This window comes from Eleginops maclovinus, chromosome 21 (assembly GCF_036324505.1).
Source record: "Eleginops maclovinus isolate JMC-PN-2008 ecotype Puerto Natales chromosome 21, JC_Emac_rtc_rv5, whole genome shotgun sequence".
Taxonomy (NCBI): Eukaryota; Metazoa; Chordata; class Actinopteri; order Perciformes; family Eleginopidae; genus Eleginops; species Eleginops maclovinus.
In genome coordinates this window covers 14931833-14950740 of record NC_086369.1, presented here as the reverse complement: position 1 = coordinate 14950740, position 18908 = coordinate 14931833, and the positions used below count along the sequence as shown (strand labels likewise).

At 41.0% G+C, this 18908-nt stretch overlaps 2 protein-coding genes across 3 annotated transcripts in view; one reads left to right on the top strand and one right to left on the bottom strand.

The window, feature by feature from the left end:
• Positions 1–10608, bottom strand: part of pip4k2aa (phosphatidylinositol-5-phosphate 4-kinase, type II, alpha a) — a 25329-nt gene extending 14721 nt beyond the window's left edge. Inside the window, exon 1 of one of the 2 annotated variants that reach the window (XM_063912535.1) lies at positions 9625–10608. In XM_063912535.1, coding sequence (XP_063768605.1) covers positions 9625–9765 — 141 coding nt within the window. In that variant the 5' untranslated portion in view covers positions 9766–10608. The remainder of the gene's footprint in view (positions 1–9624) is intronic. The other variant, XM_063912536.1, reaches the window with a different exon arrangement.
• On the top strand, positions 2000–18908 carry armc3 (armadillo repeat containing 3). The gene is made up of 18 exons (XM_063912534.1): positions 2000–2068; positions 11841–11896; positions 11977–12094; positions 12467–12592; positions 12726–12794; positions 13092–13267; positions 13389–13583; positions 13810–13993; positions 14100–14252; positions 14338–14446; positions 14968–15217; positions 15541–15677; positions 15895–16063; positions 16384–16478; positions 17400–17480; positions 17709–17876; positions 18057–18219; positions 18366–18908. The coding sequence occupies exons 2-18, from the start codon at positions 11849–11851 to the stop codon at positions 18570–18572; spliced, it is 2448 nt and encodes an 815-aa protein (XP_063768604.1). The 5' UTR covers positions 2000–2068; positions 11841–11848; the 3' UTR covers positions 18573–18908.

Below are 18908 nucleotides of genomic sequence, written 5' to 3'. Positions count from 1 at the left end.
AAGATTTATACATTGCTCACAGCTAGGATTATGCAGAAAGACAAGAGGTGGTATCACATTTCCAAAAGCTGTATTAGGAGGTAGCAATCGTTTTTTTTTACCCTTGCATATTAATGCTGCAGGAGTATTACAGCAGATGGTGCAGAGACTTTGCACACCTCACATCCGTTAAGAAGTTTGTGTTTACGATCGTTTTTCTTAAACATGTCTGTGATATTAATGCTCAGGATTTAGTGTTTGGCCAATATCAAGGCACTTCACTGCCAAGGCTTTTAATTATATGATTATAGCTAATCCCAGCTGACTTATTATGATGAACAGGTTGACCGAGGAAGAGTACCTGCTTGATCCCATGGCATCTCAAATTAGTACATTTGTGTGGCCCAGTTGCTATAATTAGCACTAGACGTTTGACTTTAAGGACTGCCGAATAGTCTGTAACAAATTGACTTGTGACCAGGTCGAAGCTGTTTACTCAGGATGTTGATGGCAGCAGAGGTATTGTAATAATAACAAAAATCATCTACTATAGATATTTTTTGCTGGCAGCCAGTAATAAATATAAAAGAGTAAAAAAAAGAACTCTGACCTACTGGCTCCCTGGGTCAATTGTAAAACAAATCTCAATGCTGAAGTCTGCAAATGCTTGTCCAGTTATGTGCAAAGGTCAGCCTTTGTAAAATATTCCCACTTTGCCTTCAACCAGCTCAGCAAACACACACAGATTGAGCTCAATAGCATTTCAAGAACTGGGTTACTATGCGTACGGCGTTTTGAATTTGCCTTACTTTCATGTGAAGGTTAAATAGTGTGCATTGTAAATGGAAGATAAATTAACAGCAGGAGAATGGAAACATATAAAATAGGAGAATTCATATCTGGAAAAAGAAGGAAGCGTATTTGAAAAGAGAGGAAAGCATGAAAGAAAGAGATAAGAAAATGAGGGTATTAAAGAGACGGCCCTAGCAGAGGACTCGAGTCCACAGATGTCATATCCAAGTATGTTTCAGTTCTCTGGTGTGACAGGCACCAACGTCACGGTGATGCTATGGCACAGATGCATCATGGGCACTCAGTGGGGAGATGTCGCCTGATCAACAAAGCTGTGGTTCACACGAGGAGACAATGCCTGATCTTACCAAGCACACATCAAAGCTTCAGAAAAAATTAGGAGACCACTTCAAATGTTTCTTAAATCTTTATGTCTACATGTAGCCATTCCAGTGTCTGTTGAATTTCAACACAGAGAACATTTGTCAGTATGACTCCCTAAAGTGTGCCCAGTGTGTATCATTTTGGAACATCCCTAATTGTCCCGACATCTGTTTTTGTACAAAGGAGGTCACAAAAAAAGATGGTTCAGTACCAAGTCGATTGAAGTCTAGAAATGAGACGGTAGTGTTATAAACTAGATATTACAGAGGTAGTCATGACCAGTTCGACTTCATAACTAAAATCAGAGTGCAAACGGTAATAAAGAACTTCATGTTGAAGTAAATGGGATTTACTTTTTGATTGTGGCATCGCAATTAGCTATCAAGAATCTGGGAGTTTCCAAACAAATGCATTTTTGTTAAATCTTTTGTACATTACAGTTTTAGCAACTAATGTTTCTCTTCCTGAAATTATTCACGGTTCCTTAAAAAACTGTAAACAAAGCAGTATGAGGTTGGATCAGAATGACTTTTGACAATCACTATGAGCAAGGTCTTTCTCATAAATGCACTGCTACAACTACCCGAACTTACACACATGTACTCACATTAAAACTTGCCATAAATTCTAACTTGAGCAAAGTATATCTCGCTTAATCAGTTTCAAAGCTGCCTATCTTCCTGCACATATCACACTTGCAGAGAAATTTCACACCACCACTTCCTGTTTGTCTCCATGGTGATGAAGACTTGTTTTCCGGCCCGAGTGAAGCAAGTGTGTGCTGTTGCTCCATTGGACAGGAAGTTGGTGAAGAGAGTGTGCACAGTCAGCAGCGTGGCACAGCCTTATCTTCCTGAACAATGACAGATAGATGACTCGCTCTGAGCAGATGGCAGAGAGAGTGCTGACAGCGGTGAGATTATAACACCCTTTATTTGAAAAATATCTGAATCTAATATTATGTTGCATCGAGTCATTTCTTTGGTACAGGATGCATGACATAGAAGGAAAAAGAAAGAAGCAAGACTAATCAGATCTGACACCAGGATGAAGTGACACATTTAACAATTCACAGGAAATCTTTGATCTGATATCTCAGTTACTGCCTTGCTAGCTGCAAGGAGAATGTGTCAGCAGAGTAAAGTCATTTTAGAAATGTGGTAAATCTGTCAAGCTCCTCCTTTCTCTTCTGATTATTTCCTTGTAATTTATCAAATCAGAAACCTTTGATATCCTCAGACTGTTTGACCCAATCTTTATTTATAGGAAATGTTGTTAACATATATGTTAAAAACACAATTCAACCAAATGTTTGCCTGGTCTGCTGATATATCTAAAATACAACTACTTACTAACTGTTGCTTACATGTATGTTCATTCCTCACTGTAAAAGCTGTTCTACAAAGACCCAACGCAGCCACAAGGAAGAGAAAACAGACTCTTACTACAAAAATAAAATAGTACTGGTCTCTTGAGATGTTTCCCTTTGAGAGCTTGTGGGTTTATTTTCCATTAAACGGGTGTCACAGTAACAGGCGGGGAAATAAACAAACCTAGACTAATGCCAATTTTAAAAATACCATCATTTGTTTGAGTAAAGACACACAACGTGGGAGATCTATCACCTCAAGATGAGCCAACTTTTGTCCTACGAGGCAAATCATAATAAAATAAAAAGAGGAGTTGGGGAAAACTAGTAACAGGTGAGAGCCAAGAGAGAGAGTGGGAGCAGCTTCTTTATAAACTATATTTTCCATTGGAGTCATGTTAAAGCATACTCAATGTTCTTAATTAGAGGAAATGGGACATGTGTACTTCCTCTATGCGAATTTATATGTCATTACAGTCTAAGTGGCTGTTATTAAAGTGCAATCAAGACTGACAGATCATGCAGTTAACTGATGTGAAGAGGCGGGAATGTGGTTTTTAAACCGGTGCTCTAATCAATACAACACAGTAATATTTGCTGTGGTATAAAGCAACAGATTCCTTAATCAGAATATTACACATTAAAATGTTTTCTAACACATACACACCTTCAATTACTTAATATCATCAGTCTTGCACTGCTAAGGGAAGGTTTGAATACATAAACACACCGCTGAGCATTAATCAACTTACATGCTGACCACAACATGACAGATGGATATTCTCAACGATAATCACATGCAGTATGGATACACCCAGCTGAATGGATATTTGCCCTTTAGAAGTCCGACAGTGAGCACTAAAGGTCACATATAGCTGTAGTACATTGTGTTGATTGTTTTCTGACCTTTCACTGACCACTTAACAAGGCTATTACCTCATATGTTAAGAGTCCCTGAACCCGTTGTATATAGAAATGCCAACCATGTCCACATAAAGAAGAATACATCTTACATAAGGAGCCTAATCACGCCCTTTTTACGGAGAGCCCTAAACAGAGTACAACAATATTATCTGGGTGTGTGCGTCACTGATTCATTGGCTTGCCTGTAAAATGTAATTATCGCAAAATAGGGCTGGTAGGAAAAAGAGAATGGGAAATGTACGTAATTATACAGCACACTTATTGACAGGTGTAGAGTCTGTGTGCTTTGTGTAACAGCACATTTGAAACCAGTGTACAGATAATTTGGTGTATCAGTAATTTAAATGCACTTTTTCTACACTATGTAATACGAGTGCATCGTATGCTTTAAAGCACACACAGTGATCAGTCCCTCACAATTCATAACGCACAACTACAAAGTGTGACCTAATGCTGTGATGCAGCTTAAGTATCAGGGGTAGCCCTTACTCCCATTCCTCCCTCGGCTCACAACCACAGCATAGAGAGGTCAGCCATAATGAGGACACACTGATGATAAAAGTGGAGCAGTGGTAAGGTAAGAGGACTGCGAGTGTTTGTGTTGACATGGACACACAGAGAGAAACATGGCCTTGGACTAATGCAACCAGCATGAGTGAGACATCGCAGAGTAATTAAAGGCTTAAAGTAGTCATACCTTGAGTTGTAAGCCGTCTGCATTCACTTCACACAATCAGCTAATTTATTCTATTTTAGACTCAATAACATGTGTGAGGAAATATAGAAAGAGAAGTGTGATGTGTTTTTTGAAACACTATTGATTCTCAAATCAATCTTTAATTTAATGGTCTAATAGATTTGCTGCAGACAATGTTTTTCTGTTGTTTTTTGAATTTTCAGGGACTGTGATGAATGCAAATATCATAAATCAACCAGAACTGGGGAAGTGTTCTACATCATGCATGACAGTTTTCCATAAATCAACTTTAAAATGCAGTATTATGCCACACTACAGTATCGATATGATACGCCTCCTATTACCGGATTCTTGCCCATACACAGCCCGGCTCAATCACACACACTCAAGCGCTGACAAAAGGAAATGTGTGTTTCCAAGTATTACACTACACAGAAGACTATTCCAGGAATACCAAGCCTTTAAAGTGTAAATGTAATTAAGACAGATATAACTCAATGTCAGCATCTCCTTAGAGGGCTGAAGACCTTACAACACACACGCTGCCTCCTATCTGTGTGGAAACACTCTATGACAAATGGCTAAGGTGGAAATAGGAAAGACAGAAATTATAGGAACACACACATGCAGACAGCTCAGCATGTCGGCTGTGAGGTTAGTGCTATGAAAGGCCAGCTATTAAAGGATATAGTGGTTTAGACTGACTGAGCAACAAACAGGCTTACGTTATATTATGGCGTGGTGACTGAATCAAGCTGCTCAGCAACATGTCACATTGCATTTAGGCAAGGAGTGTGCCACAGGCCAATGGCACAGTGACTCTATGGCAAAGAACGTACATATACACATGCAAACACACACATTGTAGAAGAAAGAAAAAAAGGGTCTGAAAAAAGGTTTTTGAAGACAAGTTATTCTAGCTGTCGTTGCCTCAGGGTTCCAGCTCTTCTGTTTTCCTCGCCTATAATCATCATCACATATATTAGCAGTAAGTCACTCCTGCACATATTTATAGAATCCCTCTCTTATGCAATCCAGGGAACTAGACACAGCTACTCTGAGTCAGACAGAAAGGCAGGAAAATGCAAAGAAAGGGTGACGGGGAATGAATGTGAGCCAGATAGACAGGATGACACAAAAAAGGGGTTATGACAAAAATAGTGAATGAACCTGCAGGCTGGGAAGGAGGTACTAATAGAAGTACAGAGGAACGGGTCAAACTAAGAAAATGGAAAAACCTTAAGGAGCTCAAAAGATGTGAAGACTTCAGATGCATAAGATTTGCCTACAAATAAGTCCTCTTATTCTCTACTAAACCTCCCTTCACAGCCTCAGAAGGGCCTGCTTTTTATTGAAAATATCCCTTAAGTGGCCCTGTACGAACAATAAAGGCATTTGTTACACACAATTTTACCCTCTCTTTGCCTGCCTGTGAAATTGAAAAAACCAAATGAAACATCCACTCACAACCATCTACTTTACTTTAAAAGGACAGAAGCAGATGTCATGTAACAGCAGGTCAGGAGCTGCTGGACTGGATGTCACAGTGTGAGACTTAAACTGTGACAATGCAGCTTTCAGTCAGGGACGAATCATTGGAACGCTCAGGCACACACTGGGGATTTTTATTTTTTACAACAGAAAAGGCCACTCATTCATCTATAAGAAGAAGTGTTGTCTGTTAAAGGATAATATCACTTTGAGGCCTCGACATGAAAGGATAAAAGGAGGGTTAATTTATACCATAGCCAGGCATACAATAAAGGGGGAAGGACAGTCATTTATAGAAAACTCTTTAAGGCAGCAAAATCCTAATTTGTGAACACCAAAAAGAAAAACCTATTTTTGACCAATACCTCATCACAACCAGGAGGTGATTTAGTAATGACCAGTCTGATTGATTTTGTAGACTCTGTTTTGTGTAATCTTTTGCACCCACTAAGCTTCAGCGGTAACAACTAAAATTTCCCCTCCAATTTTTTTTTTAATGCTTTGGCCTCAATTCATTTCTGTAAAACCATGAGCTGTGTAACCCATTTAGGCTCTGAGGCGATGCAAGTACAATTTCAAAGAATTAGGATTAAAGTCAAAATTGGCTACCTGTCAAAGAAGGCTATTTTCAGCAAGCTGCCTGATACACACTTTTTGCCACAAAAAGCTATTTCTGAAACGCATAAACCTGGTACTTCTCAGCCATTATACAAAATCTTACTGAGGACGTAACTGAATGTGCTTATCTTTTAAAGCATCTTGGCACGGCAGTATCAGTGGCGCTTCTGTATTGTCTAGAGTAAGTACTTGGCCAGTCTCACTTTGTTGTTGTCCTGTTTCAGGAGGGCCCAAAGTGGATGCTTTGATTGACAGGCCAAAGTGCACATGGAGGGGTGGGGGTTACATTTTGCAGTACATGTGCATGTGTTTGCATGTTGCCTTTGCAGTCGGGTTGCATTCTCAGGCCTCACCTTTTACCCATTCCTTTGCAGTCATGTTATTTACTGGTTGAGTTAACTTTTGCAAACTCCATGCTGTAAAGTAACCTTACATTAACACCTCAAATTGTAATTTTCACACCCCATGGCTCAACCAGCTGACCTGGCATGGAATGTAATTTTTACGTTGCCAATGGTATGAGAAACACACCGCTTTATCAGGTGGTGAGAAAAACAGCAGGGGAGGTAGCCTAAGGCATAAGAAGGAAATGTGCTGGCGGCCGTCCTGCTCTGTGTTATGCAATCCTGTTTGAACATGTACATTCTTCAAACCCGCGTGGGTTTTTATACTTCAGTCAGTGGCACAATACTTCATAGACGGCTGAATCAGACAGGAGGAAGTTTATGATACGAGCTTGGATAACTTTCTCTATTGGACATGCATGAGCGACGTTTAATTAATATTCTAATGTTTTTAACAGACACTCCAGTAATGAAACCATCTACGGGAAGTGTGCTATCTTAGATAATGTCATATCAGACGATGCATCAATCAAGCCTTCTCAAGCATCAAATAGTGAATGATTTTTCAGTACTGCGTAACTGCATGGAGGTAAACCTCTTGTGTCTTACGTTGCACCCTCAGGCTTAACACCACAGCCAGGTGACTGGGATCTATCTACAGACTACAGCTTAGATACAAAATAACAGCTCTTGGTTTCCAGCTGTCTTGGCATCTTATATATCTGGCTGTCTAGAGGCTGCTTAATCCACACTGAACTGCCACCATTAACACAAGGTCAAAAATTAAACGTTACTGTTTAAATTGACAAAGATAACATGCTTAGTATTGACCTCACCAGCAATATGCCCTCAGGACTGTGCATATGTCGAACTGATGTCCATCAAACACGCCATGATTCCTTCACAAAATCACAGACAGACTCAATCTAAGTTTTAGAAAGTGATCGTAGTTTCAACACTGTTAAAATATTTCACAGAGATGGGGTGTTTGGAACATCAGTGAGTCATCAAAACAAACAACAAACCAAGCGCAGAAGAGGCCAAATCCTACTCAAAGTTGCTGATGCATTACGGTACACAAACGGCAGGCTCTGACATCATGTCAATCTGCATAAACAAAGAGAAACAGTGGCGGCAAATTGTGCATTTAAAGCAGGATAGGTCAGACAACGTTCAGGCCTAGATTATGGGATTATAGGAAGTTAAAAATTGCACGAATTGGCATGGAACCTTGACATAACCCACTTTTGCAGACATCTCTACAGTGGCCATTTAGTGACAACGTTTCACAAAACCGTTTATGCAATTGAATCCCCTGTATTAACTTAAAATAAGGCTCTGGAAGAATAGTATTCCCCATTACCTTAACACAAAATGAATAATAATGTAAAATCTATAATGGAACATGTAAAACAGATATCACATTCCTACTGAGATGAGGTACAGTATATTCTCCGTTAATTTGCTGAAGCCACTGCTGCTTCATACTGTCTGTTAACCACAGGCACACTTAACAAAACCAAGCAGGGCTACCCTTAGGCGGATGTGGATAAAGAGCAAGAAAGCCGAGCAGCACTCTGCATTAATGGGCCCACATTCTTCTCTATTCTATATAAACTATACTACGTCATCTTTCACATGATTATTTACCCCATTTGAACAATTTGTTACCAACATCTTAATAGACATTTCTATACTGAATACATAGATGAGTAATACTGCTCAATTACAGCAGAGCTCTTTTGTTTACAGCTGGGAAAGCCAATCTCTTAAACCTTAAACATCAGATAGAATAATCAGTAAACAGGCTGGCTTTACCATAATAAACAGGATGTTATCTTTAGGAACAAGATGAATAAAGGATGAAGGCGAGTATTCATATTAATAACAAGATTGACAGAGTGAAAATCTGAAGAACTGTATTGTATATATAGTCCTATTTCATTTTTGTTTGATTTATATAATTGCAAGCACCATACTGTGGCCTTGTTTGCTACACTAATGTGTGTTAAACATTTGTAAAAAGGCTTACAATTTGTAAACCCGATGCCAAAAATATTTGTGTGTCCTCTGCTTGCCAAGTTTACTCTCTGTCCAGCATATAAGTATTGGCCCCAGTGCAAATATCCAGCAAAGGAAGAGAATGAGAGCAGAGAGCAGAGATAAGCTGTCTTGCATGGGAAGATCTGCTCTCTCATGACACAGACCCCTAGCAGCTTATCCTACATGTGCACAACAGGAAGCCAAAGAAGAGTTCACCGCTCACACACACACACACACACACACACACACACACACACACACACACACACACACACACACACACACACACACACACACACACACACACACACACACACACACACACACAAGTGCCTACATCACATTCATGCAAGACTTATACCCTAAGAACTGTATAAAGCTTAATAATGCCCAGTGGTGTTAAGCAAATACGTACATTTACCCAAGTACTCTACTGAAGTACAGTTTTGAGGTGTTTTATTGGAGTATTTCCATTTTATGCTACTCTATACTTCTACAATTCAAAATGGTAAATACTTTACTTTTACGCCACTGCATTTATGTAGTACCTTTAGTTACTTTGCAGATATAGATTAATGTTAAACAATATAATAATTATAATCAAAACATGTAATATATATTTGTGAAATGGGCCAGTCTACACAATGAGTACTAATATTTTTAGATGACAATACTTTTGCTTGAGTAAAATGTTGACAACAGGACTTGTACTGGTAACAGGGTATTCCTACACTTAGGTATTTTTATTATTACTTGGGTGCAAGATCTGATTAATGCCTAGTGATGCTGTACAAGCAGCACACTTGAAGCAAATCACACACAAAGCGCCAGCAGTAGCAAACCGCTGGACAGCTGTCATCTCCTATGTGTTTCAATCAAATACAATAACACAAAGGATCATAGGTGACAGCAAGTACGGCTTAATGTGGCATACCAAAGGTCATGGAGACATCGTCATCTGGACATTAGATGGTCTGACTCACCGAATGGTTGACTCCCCACATGAGCACGCTGAGCAGCGGGTCGCTGGCACGGAAGAGCTTCACTTTCTGGGCGACGAAGTGTTTTTTCTTCGTCTTCGTTTTGCTCGCAATAGCTGCGGCAATACTGCTCGCCGAAGCCATCTTTAAGCAATCTGGGCTGGTTATTGCAGATCTGTGCGATTATCCTGACGGAGTTTCTCTTCTTCTTGAAGCTGGCACAAGTGGCCACTAGCTCACGACTCAGAAATACAAACACTTTTCATTTCTCGCAAATCAAAGTCAACGAATTATTTTCTACATCAAACGTGCCTAACAGCTCAACACACGCTATGGCCCTATACGAGACGAAACAGTACGATAAAATACGATGTTTTTAGGCTAGTACTGCTGCTCTCCTTCGCCCAACAGTATGCTGCTTCCCTCAGCACACATCATAAGTCACCTCACCTCTCTTCCTTCCTTCACAAGCTAGTCCCCTGTGATGTGAGCTGGCGTTAGCATAGCCAAGGAGCTAGCAACGATACATTCAGCAATATTAACAAACGACTAAAACAGAAACACTTAAAAGTCCCGTGACAAATAATCAGGAATTATTATTTAGCTTTAGAGAAGATTATTAAAATGACACATTAACGATGCCGAATGACTAACTAAACGCTCTTGACTACCAGCTAACGTTAGCTCCTCCGACCTTCGCTAGCAAGAAGCCAACTGACGGCACAAAACACAACCAAACACCGTACACTAGTCCACTAGCATTAGCCTACAAGCTAACTAGCAGCCAACTAGCCCTCCTGCTACGTGCCCGTGTCAGTCCGTGGAGATGACAGGGGTTTATCCTGTCATGCCTTTGCTCCGTTTGAATTAAAACGCCGAGGAGCTGTTATTTAGAGGTAAAAATCACCGGGTGGTTGAGTCTCCGTCTGCAGCTTCATGCGAGCTGCTGTCACTGACAGCTCGAGGAGGGGAGGTGACAGCCTGCTGAGATCTGCAGTGTCTGCGGCGCTGATTCGCTGCAACCCTCCTCCACCGGATTTATGCTACTTTTCTGTGCTGTTTATTCACACGTATCAATGTTTTTAATATCGAAATATGCATGTACATTTCAAATACAAATCTCAACGTGCATAATCAGAAAACCCCGTTTCTATGTGAAAATGGAGCATTAGTGTAACGACTTTTCATTTTCAGGTGGCCATATGGATGTGAGCGTGTGCATGGATGCGCGTGTTTGCAGCTCTTGTAATAATGATAATGTATTAGCAGGGAAACCTGTACATCATCCCTACCATCCCCCATCCTTGGCTTGCTTTCGTTTAGATTAAATCTGAGGCACATTTCAGGCAGAAGGGTAATCATGTCCCACACCACCAGAGGTAATGTCTTTAGAGGTCATTTGGTTTTCTGGTGCATGCTGTTTCCACTGGCACAGTGCTGTGTCAGTGCCTCTCTAAGAGCAGGAAGCCTCAGTGCGCTGTAGGAGATCATTTGTTTTATGACTCACTCTTCACAGCATTTACCTCAATATTCTCCAATGACCTGTGTAGGACAACGCAATCCCTCATCAAAAAAACGTACTTACGCGTCGGATTTTCCTTTGCTTCCCCCCATTTCTTTTTATGGAGGATTAACTCAGAATGACAGATTTACGAAATACATTTATATTTTGTCTTTTGCATCATTTAATATCCTGTAATTAAACATGTCCATGCACAAAGTACTGTGGCATGCAAACGACGAATACAAAACATTGAATAAATGTCCAAATCCTCACCCCATGCATTGCAAATCTGTACACAATAGACGTGGTTAAACTGCATCCATTACACACATTTAAAGTCAGTAATTAAAGTCCAATATATTTTAACAATGTATTGGATTTTTAATCGGAAAATTACCCATGTTGCCTTACTAGGCAAGCGTTGCCTAGCAACTCAGTGTCAACCTCCCTTTCCACAACACTACACACACAGCCTTCTCACCGGCTGTCCTGCTAATTATAAGTACCGAGTTTGTCCTTTAGTTTGGGGCAAAATTGGTAGGTAATAGTGAATTTGAAGAAGTGTGTCTGCCCGTGTTTGTAAAGCGTTATGTATGAACACTGCTAATGTGGCTGTCGGGTTAGCTTTGTAGCTATGAATGCGAATGCTTATTAAACAGCTGTTAAACTGCTGAGATCAATAAATGCTGTTTAGACAATTATTCTTTCTCTCTAGGTCACAACATGGGGAAGAAAGCGAAAAAGGAGGGTGAAACTCCATGCAAGGAAACGGTGAGAGATCCATGTTTCTAAAAAGGTTTCTATATTTTGTTTCCGTTGAAACAGATCAGCTCATCTCCCTCTTCCCACAGTTTGAGCCCCTACCTGTTGAAGGAAAGACCCCAGAAACAGTAGTGCTGCTGCTGAGCTCCCCAGAGGAGGACATCCTAGCTAAAGCCTGTGAAGCAATACACACCTTTGCAGAGAAAGGTACAGCTCACCCCTACATATGAGTATTTTAGTGTGCATCCCTGCAGCTGGAAAACACAATATGTTCTTGTGGATGACTACTGCTCACCTAGTATCTTGAGATTGTTATAACATCTACACTATCATCTAATTTTTTCCCCTTGTAAGCTGAAAAAGCACATTAAGAGGTGACTTAAAACAATGAGCATGTTATTTTATTACCCTGTATTACTATGTTTAACACCAACCCATTCTATTTCTTATCTACCATTGTCTTTATTACGTTACAACGCCTATCTTCACTGATAAGCTACATAATAAATGCCCACAGGCACTGTAGTCTGTTTGGCACCGTGCTTAATTTCCCTGTTGACTGTCTCCCCCTGTTGTTAGGAGATGAGAACAAAGTCTCTCTGCTGGGACTCGGGGCTTTAGAGCCTCTCTGTAAGCTCATCAGCAACAACAACAGGCTGGTCAGACGCAACGCTTTCATGGCTTTGGGCATCATGGCCACCAACGGTTTGTCAGAAAACATACAAAAATCAATAATGTGACACACACAAAACAAAAATTCTGATTGACTGACGGATGGTTTTGCTCGCTGAATAACTGTCCCTCACTTATTAATCTTGTCTCATGTTTCCATTGAAAGGTGAGGTAAAGAGCGCTCTGAAGAAAAAGGATGTCATTCCATCAATCATTGACAAACTGTCACCTGAAGGTGAGTCAGGAGATAGACTCAGAAGCAGATATTTACTGAAGCCTTGGTGGAAGAAGTATTCAGAAATGTTACTTAACAGTAGCAAAAATTAAAAATGCTATTTATGTCATGCACTTTTGGATTAATTGCCTATTCATTGATGCAAACATCATTTAAACATTTTAACACCAGGGACATAGACCTATTTTTACTCATCACATACTGTACATCAGGTGGCCTATTTTTAGGTTGGTACTTCACACCACTGATTCGTTGCACAATAACACATTTCAAACACTAGTGTCTTTCCCATTCAAGAAGATACAGTTGTCCATGAGTTTGCAACGCTGTGCCTGGCCTCTCTGTCGGTGGACTTCGTCTGTAAGGTCCAGATCTTTGACAACAAGGGCCTGCCACCTCTGATCCAGCTCCTATCCAGTCTGGACCCCGATGTCAAAAATAACTCGCTGGAGATCATCTTTAACCTGGTTCAGGTGACTAGTGGACTAGCTTTTTCATGTTGGGCAATTCAAATCTATAAAATGCTTCACTGTGGATGTTGGGAGAAAGTGCTTACTGTCCTTTTGTTTCCTGGGTCGAACTGTTTGTCTGAAGGATCAGAAAAGTCGTCTGGCAGTCCATGAGTTGGGCGGGATCCCTCCACTTCTGGAACTGTTAAAGTCCGACTTCCCTGCCATTCAACGTTTGGCTTTAAAGACGCTGCAGAATATCACCACTGATGCAGACACATGCAACACCTTCAGGGAAGAGCAAGGGTTTGAGAAACTCATGGATACCCTCAGTAACACGGTAGATGAGAGAGAGAAAGCATGCTTTTCTGGTGACATGTATATATATGTATCTCACCCTTTAGTTTTGGTTAAATACAAAAACAAACAGTATGAGAGTTAAAAACTGCCTATACACCCAGGTCATGTTTGCACATTAGTTGGAAATGGTTCTCTTTGAAATATACCACCTTTTCTAAAATCTTGATGCCCTTTAAATCCCTTAAATATTTTCTTATTTCTAACAGGACTTCAGTGACCTTCATGCTGAGACCCTACAGGTAGTTGCTAACTGTTTGAGTGACAGTGAAAGTTTACATCTGATCCACAAGGATGGAGGACTGACGAAGCTGATGGAGTTCGTTCTCACCCCCAAGACATTCGACATCCAGTCCAACGCTGTTAAATGCATCGTCAGGGTTGCTCATAACTGTAAGCACAGAAGAAGATTTTTTTTTTCACTTTAAAGCTATGTGTTTGGAATTGATAAGGGCATATTTGACACTTACCTTCTCTCTGTTTGATTCATGGTGTGGAGATGAGAATCGCAAAATGCTCCATGAGCAGAATGTGGAGAAGGTTCTGATAGAGCTTCTGTCTGTGGCGGACATCAGTGTGCAAACAGCGACCTGCCAGGCGGTGAGCGTCATGAGCTTCCACTTCGCCAGCAAAGACAGCTTCAGAGACCTAGGTACACACACATTCACACAACAACATTTACATCAACACATTGAAAAGAAGGAAGTGTGAATAAGTTGCATCTATGTGTTTTTCAGGAGGAATCCCTGCAGTTGTACAGCTGCTGAACAATGAGAGTGTGGTGCTGAAAGAGGCAGCAACACAGGCCCTCTCTAATCTCACACATAGCAACCACCTCAATGCATCGTGAGTGACACACAATTTCTGTCACGCTGTAAATATATTCCCTACAGCAAGCAGTGGTGGAAGGTGCATACCATGTAAATAATCAGCCTTAAAACTGTGGTTTGCAGTCTCTAAAAGTGAGACTTGGAAGGTGTTTTAAGGTCGTGCAGTGTTCCTTCCTCTCCACTATTTCACACATGATTTAGTGCTTCATCCGTCTTGGCAGGGTTCTTGCTCAAAGAATTTCCCTTCACCTCTCTACTCTACCATTTCCATTATTATCTTCCACCTTTTTTATTCCTCTGACAAATCTTCCCTATACCCAATCGCCTTTCTGTTTGACTTCATATTTCAGTATTACTGTCTTCTTGAGTTCTCTGGACATTTATTTCAGCTCCCATGCATCACCTCATCACTTTCCTTAGCCAAAATGTTTTTTTCTTATATATTACCTGTTTGTGAAAATCAGACATACATACAGTCTATGCTGCATGCTTTCCTTGCATTAAATCCACACTCATCCATTTCTGTGCTATCTGCAGTGCAGTGCACGAGGCAGGAGGCCATGAAGTCCTTGTCCAGCAGCTATATGGAAGCTGTCTCAGTACAGTGGCTAATTCTGCCGCCACACTTGGCAACATGGCAGCGCAGGAGGATATCCGCTGCAGTATTCTGTCCCACGGAGCCATTAAAGCTGTGGTGGAGCCCCTGAAGTCCACAAATACACAGCTACTTGTCAACACCACGCGGTGCCTCGCGGTGCTGGCCTGTGATACAGAAGCCAGGGAAGAGGTGGGTGTCTGTGTCCTTAGTTAAGTAAATTCTTAGTGGACTCACAAGCATGTGGTTTTATCAAATAATAGATTCTTTAATTTATCAATAGATCCTAAAAAAGGATCATTAGCATGACCAAAAGCATTACAAAAAATGCAGAATCAACTGAAAGAAGTTTTGTCAATAAAGACCAAAACAACCAACTGGGAAGCCCCTAGCTTTGCCTAAAGGAAATATCAGTTCTGTTCAGCTGATAGTGATTTTACTGTTCCTGTTTTTATTCTAATCTTCATCTCTATAAAACTGAATCTAACTGAACTACAACTCCCTGTCCTACATAGTTGCAGGGTGCTGGAGGCCTTCACCCACTGGTTAATCTGCTGCGTTCCTATCACAAAGAAGTGTTGCACAATGCATGCTGGGCTATCAGTGTCTGTGCCAATGATTTACCCGCTGCTGTGGAGATGTGCAAATATGGGTAAGAAACACACTTAAGGAAATGTAATTAAAAGTGTGCAGACCAGCTTGGTGTAATCTCTCAAACGGCCACTAGATAGAAGTATAGGACAGTATTACATGAGGCTCCACATGAAAGTATGGAGCATTTTGTTCATGCATTTTTATGTTTTCATATTCATCATCAGTCTGAATATATCCTTATGTGTTTGCATTTCTGTTCTGTTTACGTGTCTCAGAGCCCTGGAAATGCTAAAGGAAATCAACCAATCAGTGAATCGAAGGAGCCGTTTCAGTGAGCTGGCCATGATCAGCCTGCTTAACTCCAACCTGTCTGTCAAATACAGCCTAATGGGTCATTTAGCCTCCACTGACGTTATATATGACGGCTTCTATGACGCTGGGAAGGTATGTGTGTGTGTGTGTGTGTGTGTGTGTGTGTGTGTGTGTGTGTGTGTGTGTGTGTGTGTGTGTGTGTGTGTGTGTGTGTGTGTGTGTGTGTGTGTGTGTGTGTGTGTGTATACTATTGAGATATGTGTTTAACAGAGGTCACATCAAGAAATGTGGGACCACAAGTATATGTTGTCCCATCTCCAGACATGCTCATAATCTTACTATAAGTCACAACTTGAGCTTTTCTGTTTTTCCCAAATATCTGTAACAACCATACTGTAACAAAGAGTGTTAACAGTTTTATATCAACTCCTTTTTTGTCTCTCTTTTCTCAGGCTCTTGCAGGCCAAAGGATTCTGACTTTAGAGGAAATGTGTAAGCAGCCTGTCAACAAGCACCGGCCCATCATTGTGGTCAACACAGCAGCAGAGTATGTTTTCTTAAATGTCTTAAAACAATTCATTACGTCTTAAAGTGAACTATAAGAATATATCCAGCAACTCCCGACACTGTAAAGCAAACTAACACTACAAGCAGAGAACTAACAAGAACACCCACACAGATGGTGGTAGAGACCTAACTGAGAAACCTGGACAGTTTCTTACACTGCCAGCCACACCAAGAACTTTGCCAGAACAATTTATTGTGGCTGTTAGATTCCTTACACCCTCCCCCTGTTTTCTCCAATCCAGTGATCCCATTTCCCCACTTTGGCTTTCTTTTCTCCCCTCTCCTCATTGCCTTCTGTTAGTGTGGCCTCTTGAGGGTAAATGGCTGTTTTCTTAAAAGATGGCAACACATATATACAGCTAAAGAGCCTTTGTGTTTGGACTTACACGCACAACATTGCACAACTATAAAGATGCCTGCACAACACACAAGCGTGATGAAAATAAAAAGACTCCAACATGTGTATAGGGCTAAAAATGCACACCTACTACCACCCACAGGCTTCCTATATTTCGATGAATTTACATTGTCAAAGTGAGCATTGCCACACACACACACACACACACACACACACACACACACACACACACACACACACACACACACACACACACACACACACACACACACACACACACACACACACACACACACACACACACACACACACACAGGCATTCTTAAGCAGTGCGTTATGTAATCTGTGCATGATTTAGTAAGACTTAAGTTTACTTTATAAAGTAAATGTGTGCTCGTGTGTTTTCTCCTGTTGTTGCATGCATACAGACAGAGACACCTACACACACAACAAGAACTGAGAATATCCAAGAAGAGTGAAAAGTAGAATAACAGTGCTGTGTTCAATTATTTAAACCCTTCTTTCCTCGTCCTTTTGTGGCAGAGAGACAGTGGAGACAGAAGAGAGGCAGAGCAATGCATCAGAAACAGACACCAGCAGCAAGGCAGAGCGCAGGACCCCGAGGTGAGTCTCTGCACAGTATCATATTAACACTGCATCACTTTGTTGTGCCAAAAATATACATCTTAGAGCAGCTGGTGGTATTTCTAGAGGAGGATTTGTTATATTCTGTGTGAGAAATGATCAAAGGTAAACAAAGTATGTATGCCACTGTCAAATCCCTGTTGATATTGTCCCTTATTTTAAAGACACTGACTGAGTTCTCCTTAAATTCCCTATCCTTGTGCATAGGAAGAAGAAAGAGGAGGACAAACGAAAAGACGAGCCCCTACCTGAGTCCCCGACAGAGAAACCGTGGAGCATGACGGAAGACGTCTCGTTGCAGCTTCTCATTAAAGAGGCCAAAGAATCCATCATCCCTCTGACTGATGAACGGGAGCAGTGGGCTGCCTTGGCAAGGTGACGGGAGTAATGCAGTGGGCACATAACCAACACACAGAGATGTCACGATGAATAACAAAGAAAATCATACAGTATTATATGATTGACAGACATTGTTATTTGATATTAGAACTTACCTGTGAAATGTTGAAGGTTCCTGCACTCTAATGTGTGTTCTGTGCATGATTTGGATGTCAGGCTGGTGAGTGAAGCCATGGGTGGAGAAGTGGAGATGGAAAAGTTGCATGAATTCCCGTGGGTGCTGCACCTCAGCGAGCTCAAGTTTCAGCTTCAGTCGAACGTCGTTCCGATCGGTTTGATCAGCAAGGGAATCTACTGCCATAGGGCTTTTCTCTTCAAGGTACCTAGATACCACACAGCATCATCAGCTTTTTCTTATTTCAAGCTCCTTCACTTTGGCTTTGCTTGACGTGCACGATAACAAATAAAAAACAGGTGCTTTCGTCTCTATTATTCTCCAACCTGTCTCTTGCTTTCCTTTTTCAGTGTCTGGCTGACTGCATTGGACTGAGCTGCACACTTGTCAGAGGTGAATATAATCGGGCTTGGAACGAGGTGCTGCTCTTCAACAGGAATCCCTCCAGGAAGGAGCGCCCTGCACAGCCCTGCCGCTACATAGTAGACCTCATGCACCAGCCTGGAAACCTGCTGACGCCAAAAACACCTGCAGCTGTTCAATACCAGAATATATAGCTGTGCTGTGGCCAGACAAGCATCATACTGATTTGTATTGTATGTTTATTTGCAGTTAAATCGGACAATAAAGTATCAAATTGTCAATTGATTATTATGTTAATTACACAAGCCTAAGGAAACATGCGGTCTGTGCTCTTTTCTGATACACACAATGGTTTAACCTGGTTCTTCCTAACAGAGGATTAACAGTGCTGTACAGAGGAGAAACAAGTGGGTCAAACTGTGACCAAACCAGTTGGAGTTGGTTATCAGGTGGTTTTTATCTGGTGTTTGTGTCTTGAATGAGGTCAGATTCATATTTTTGTCAGTAGCATAATGCAATTTAGGATTGCT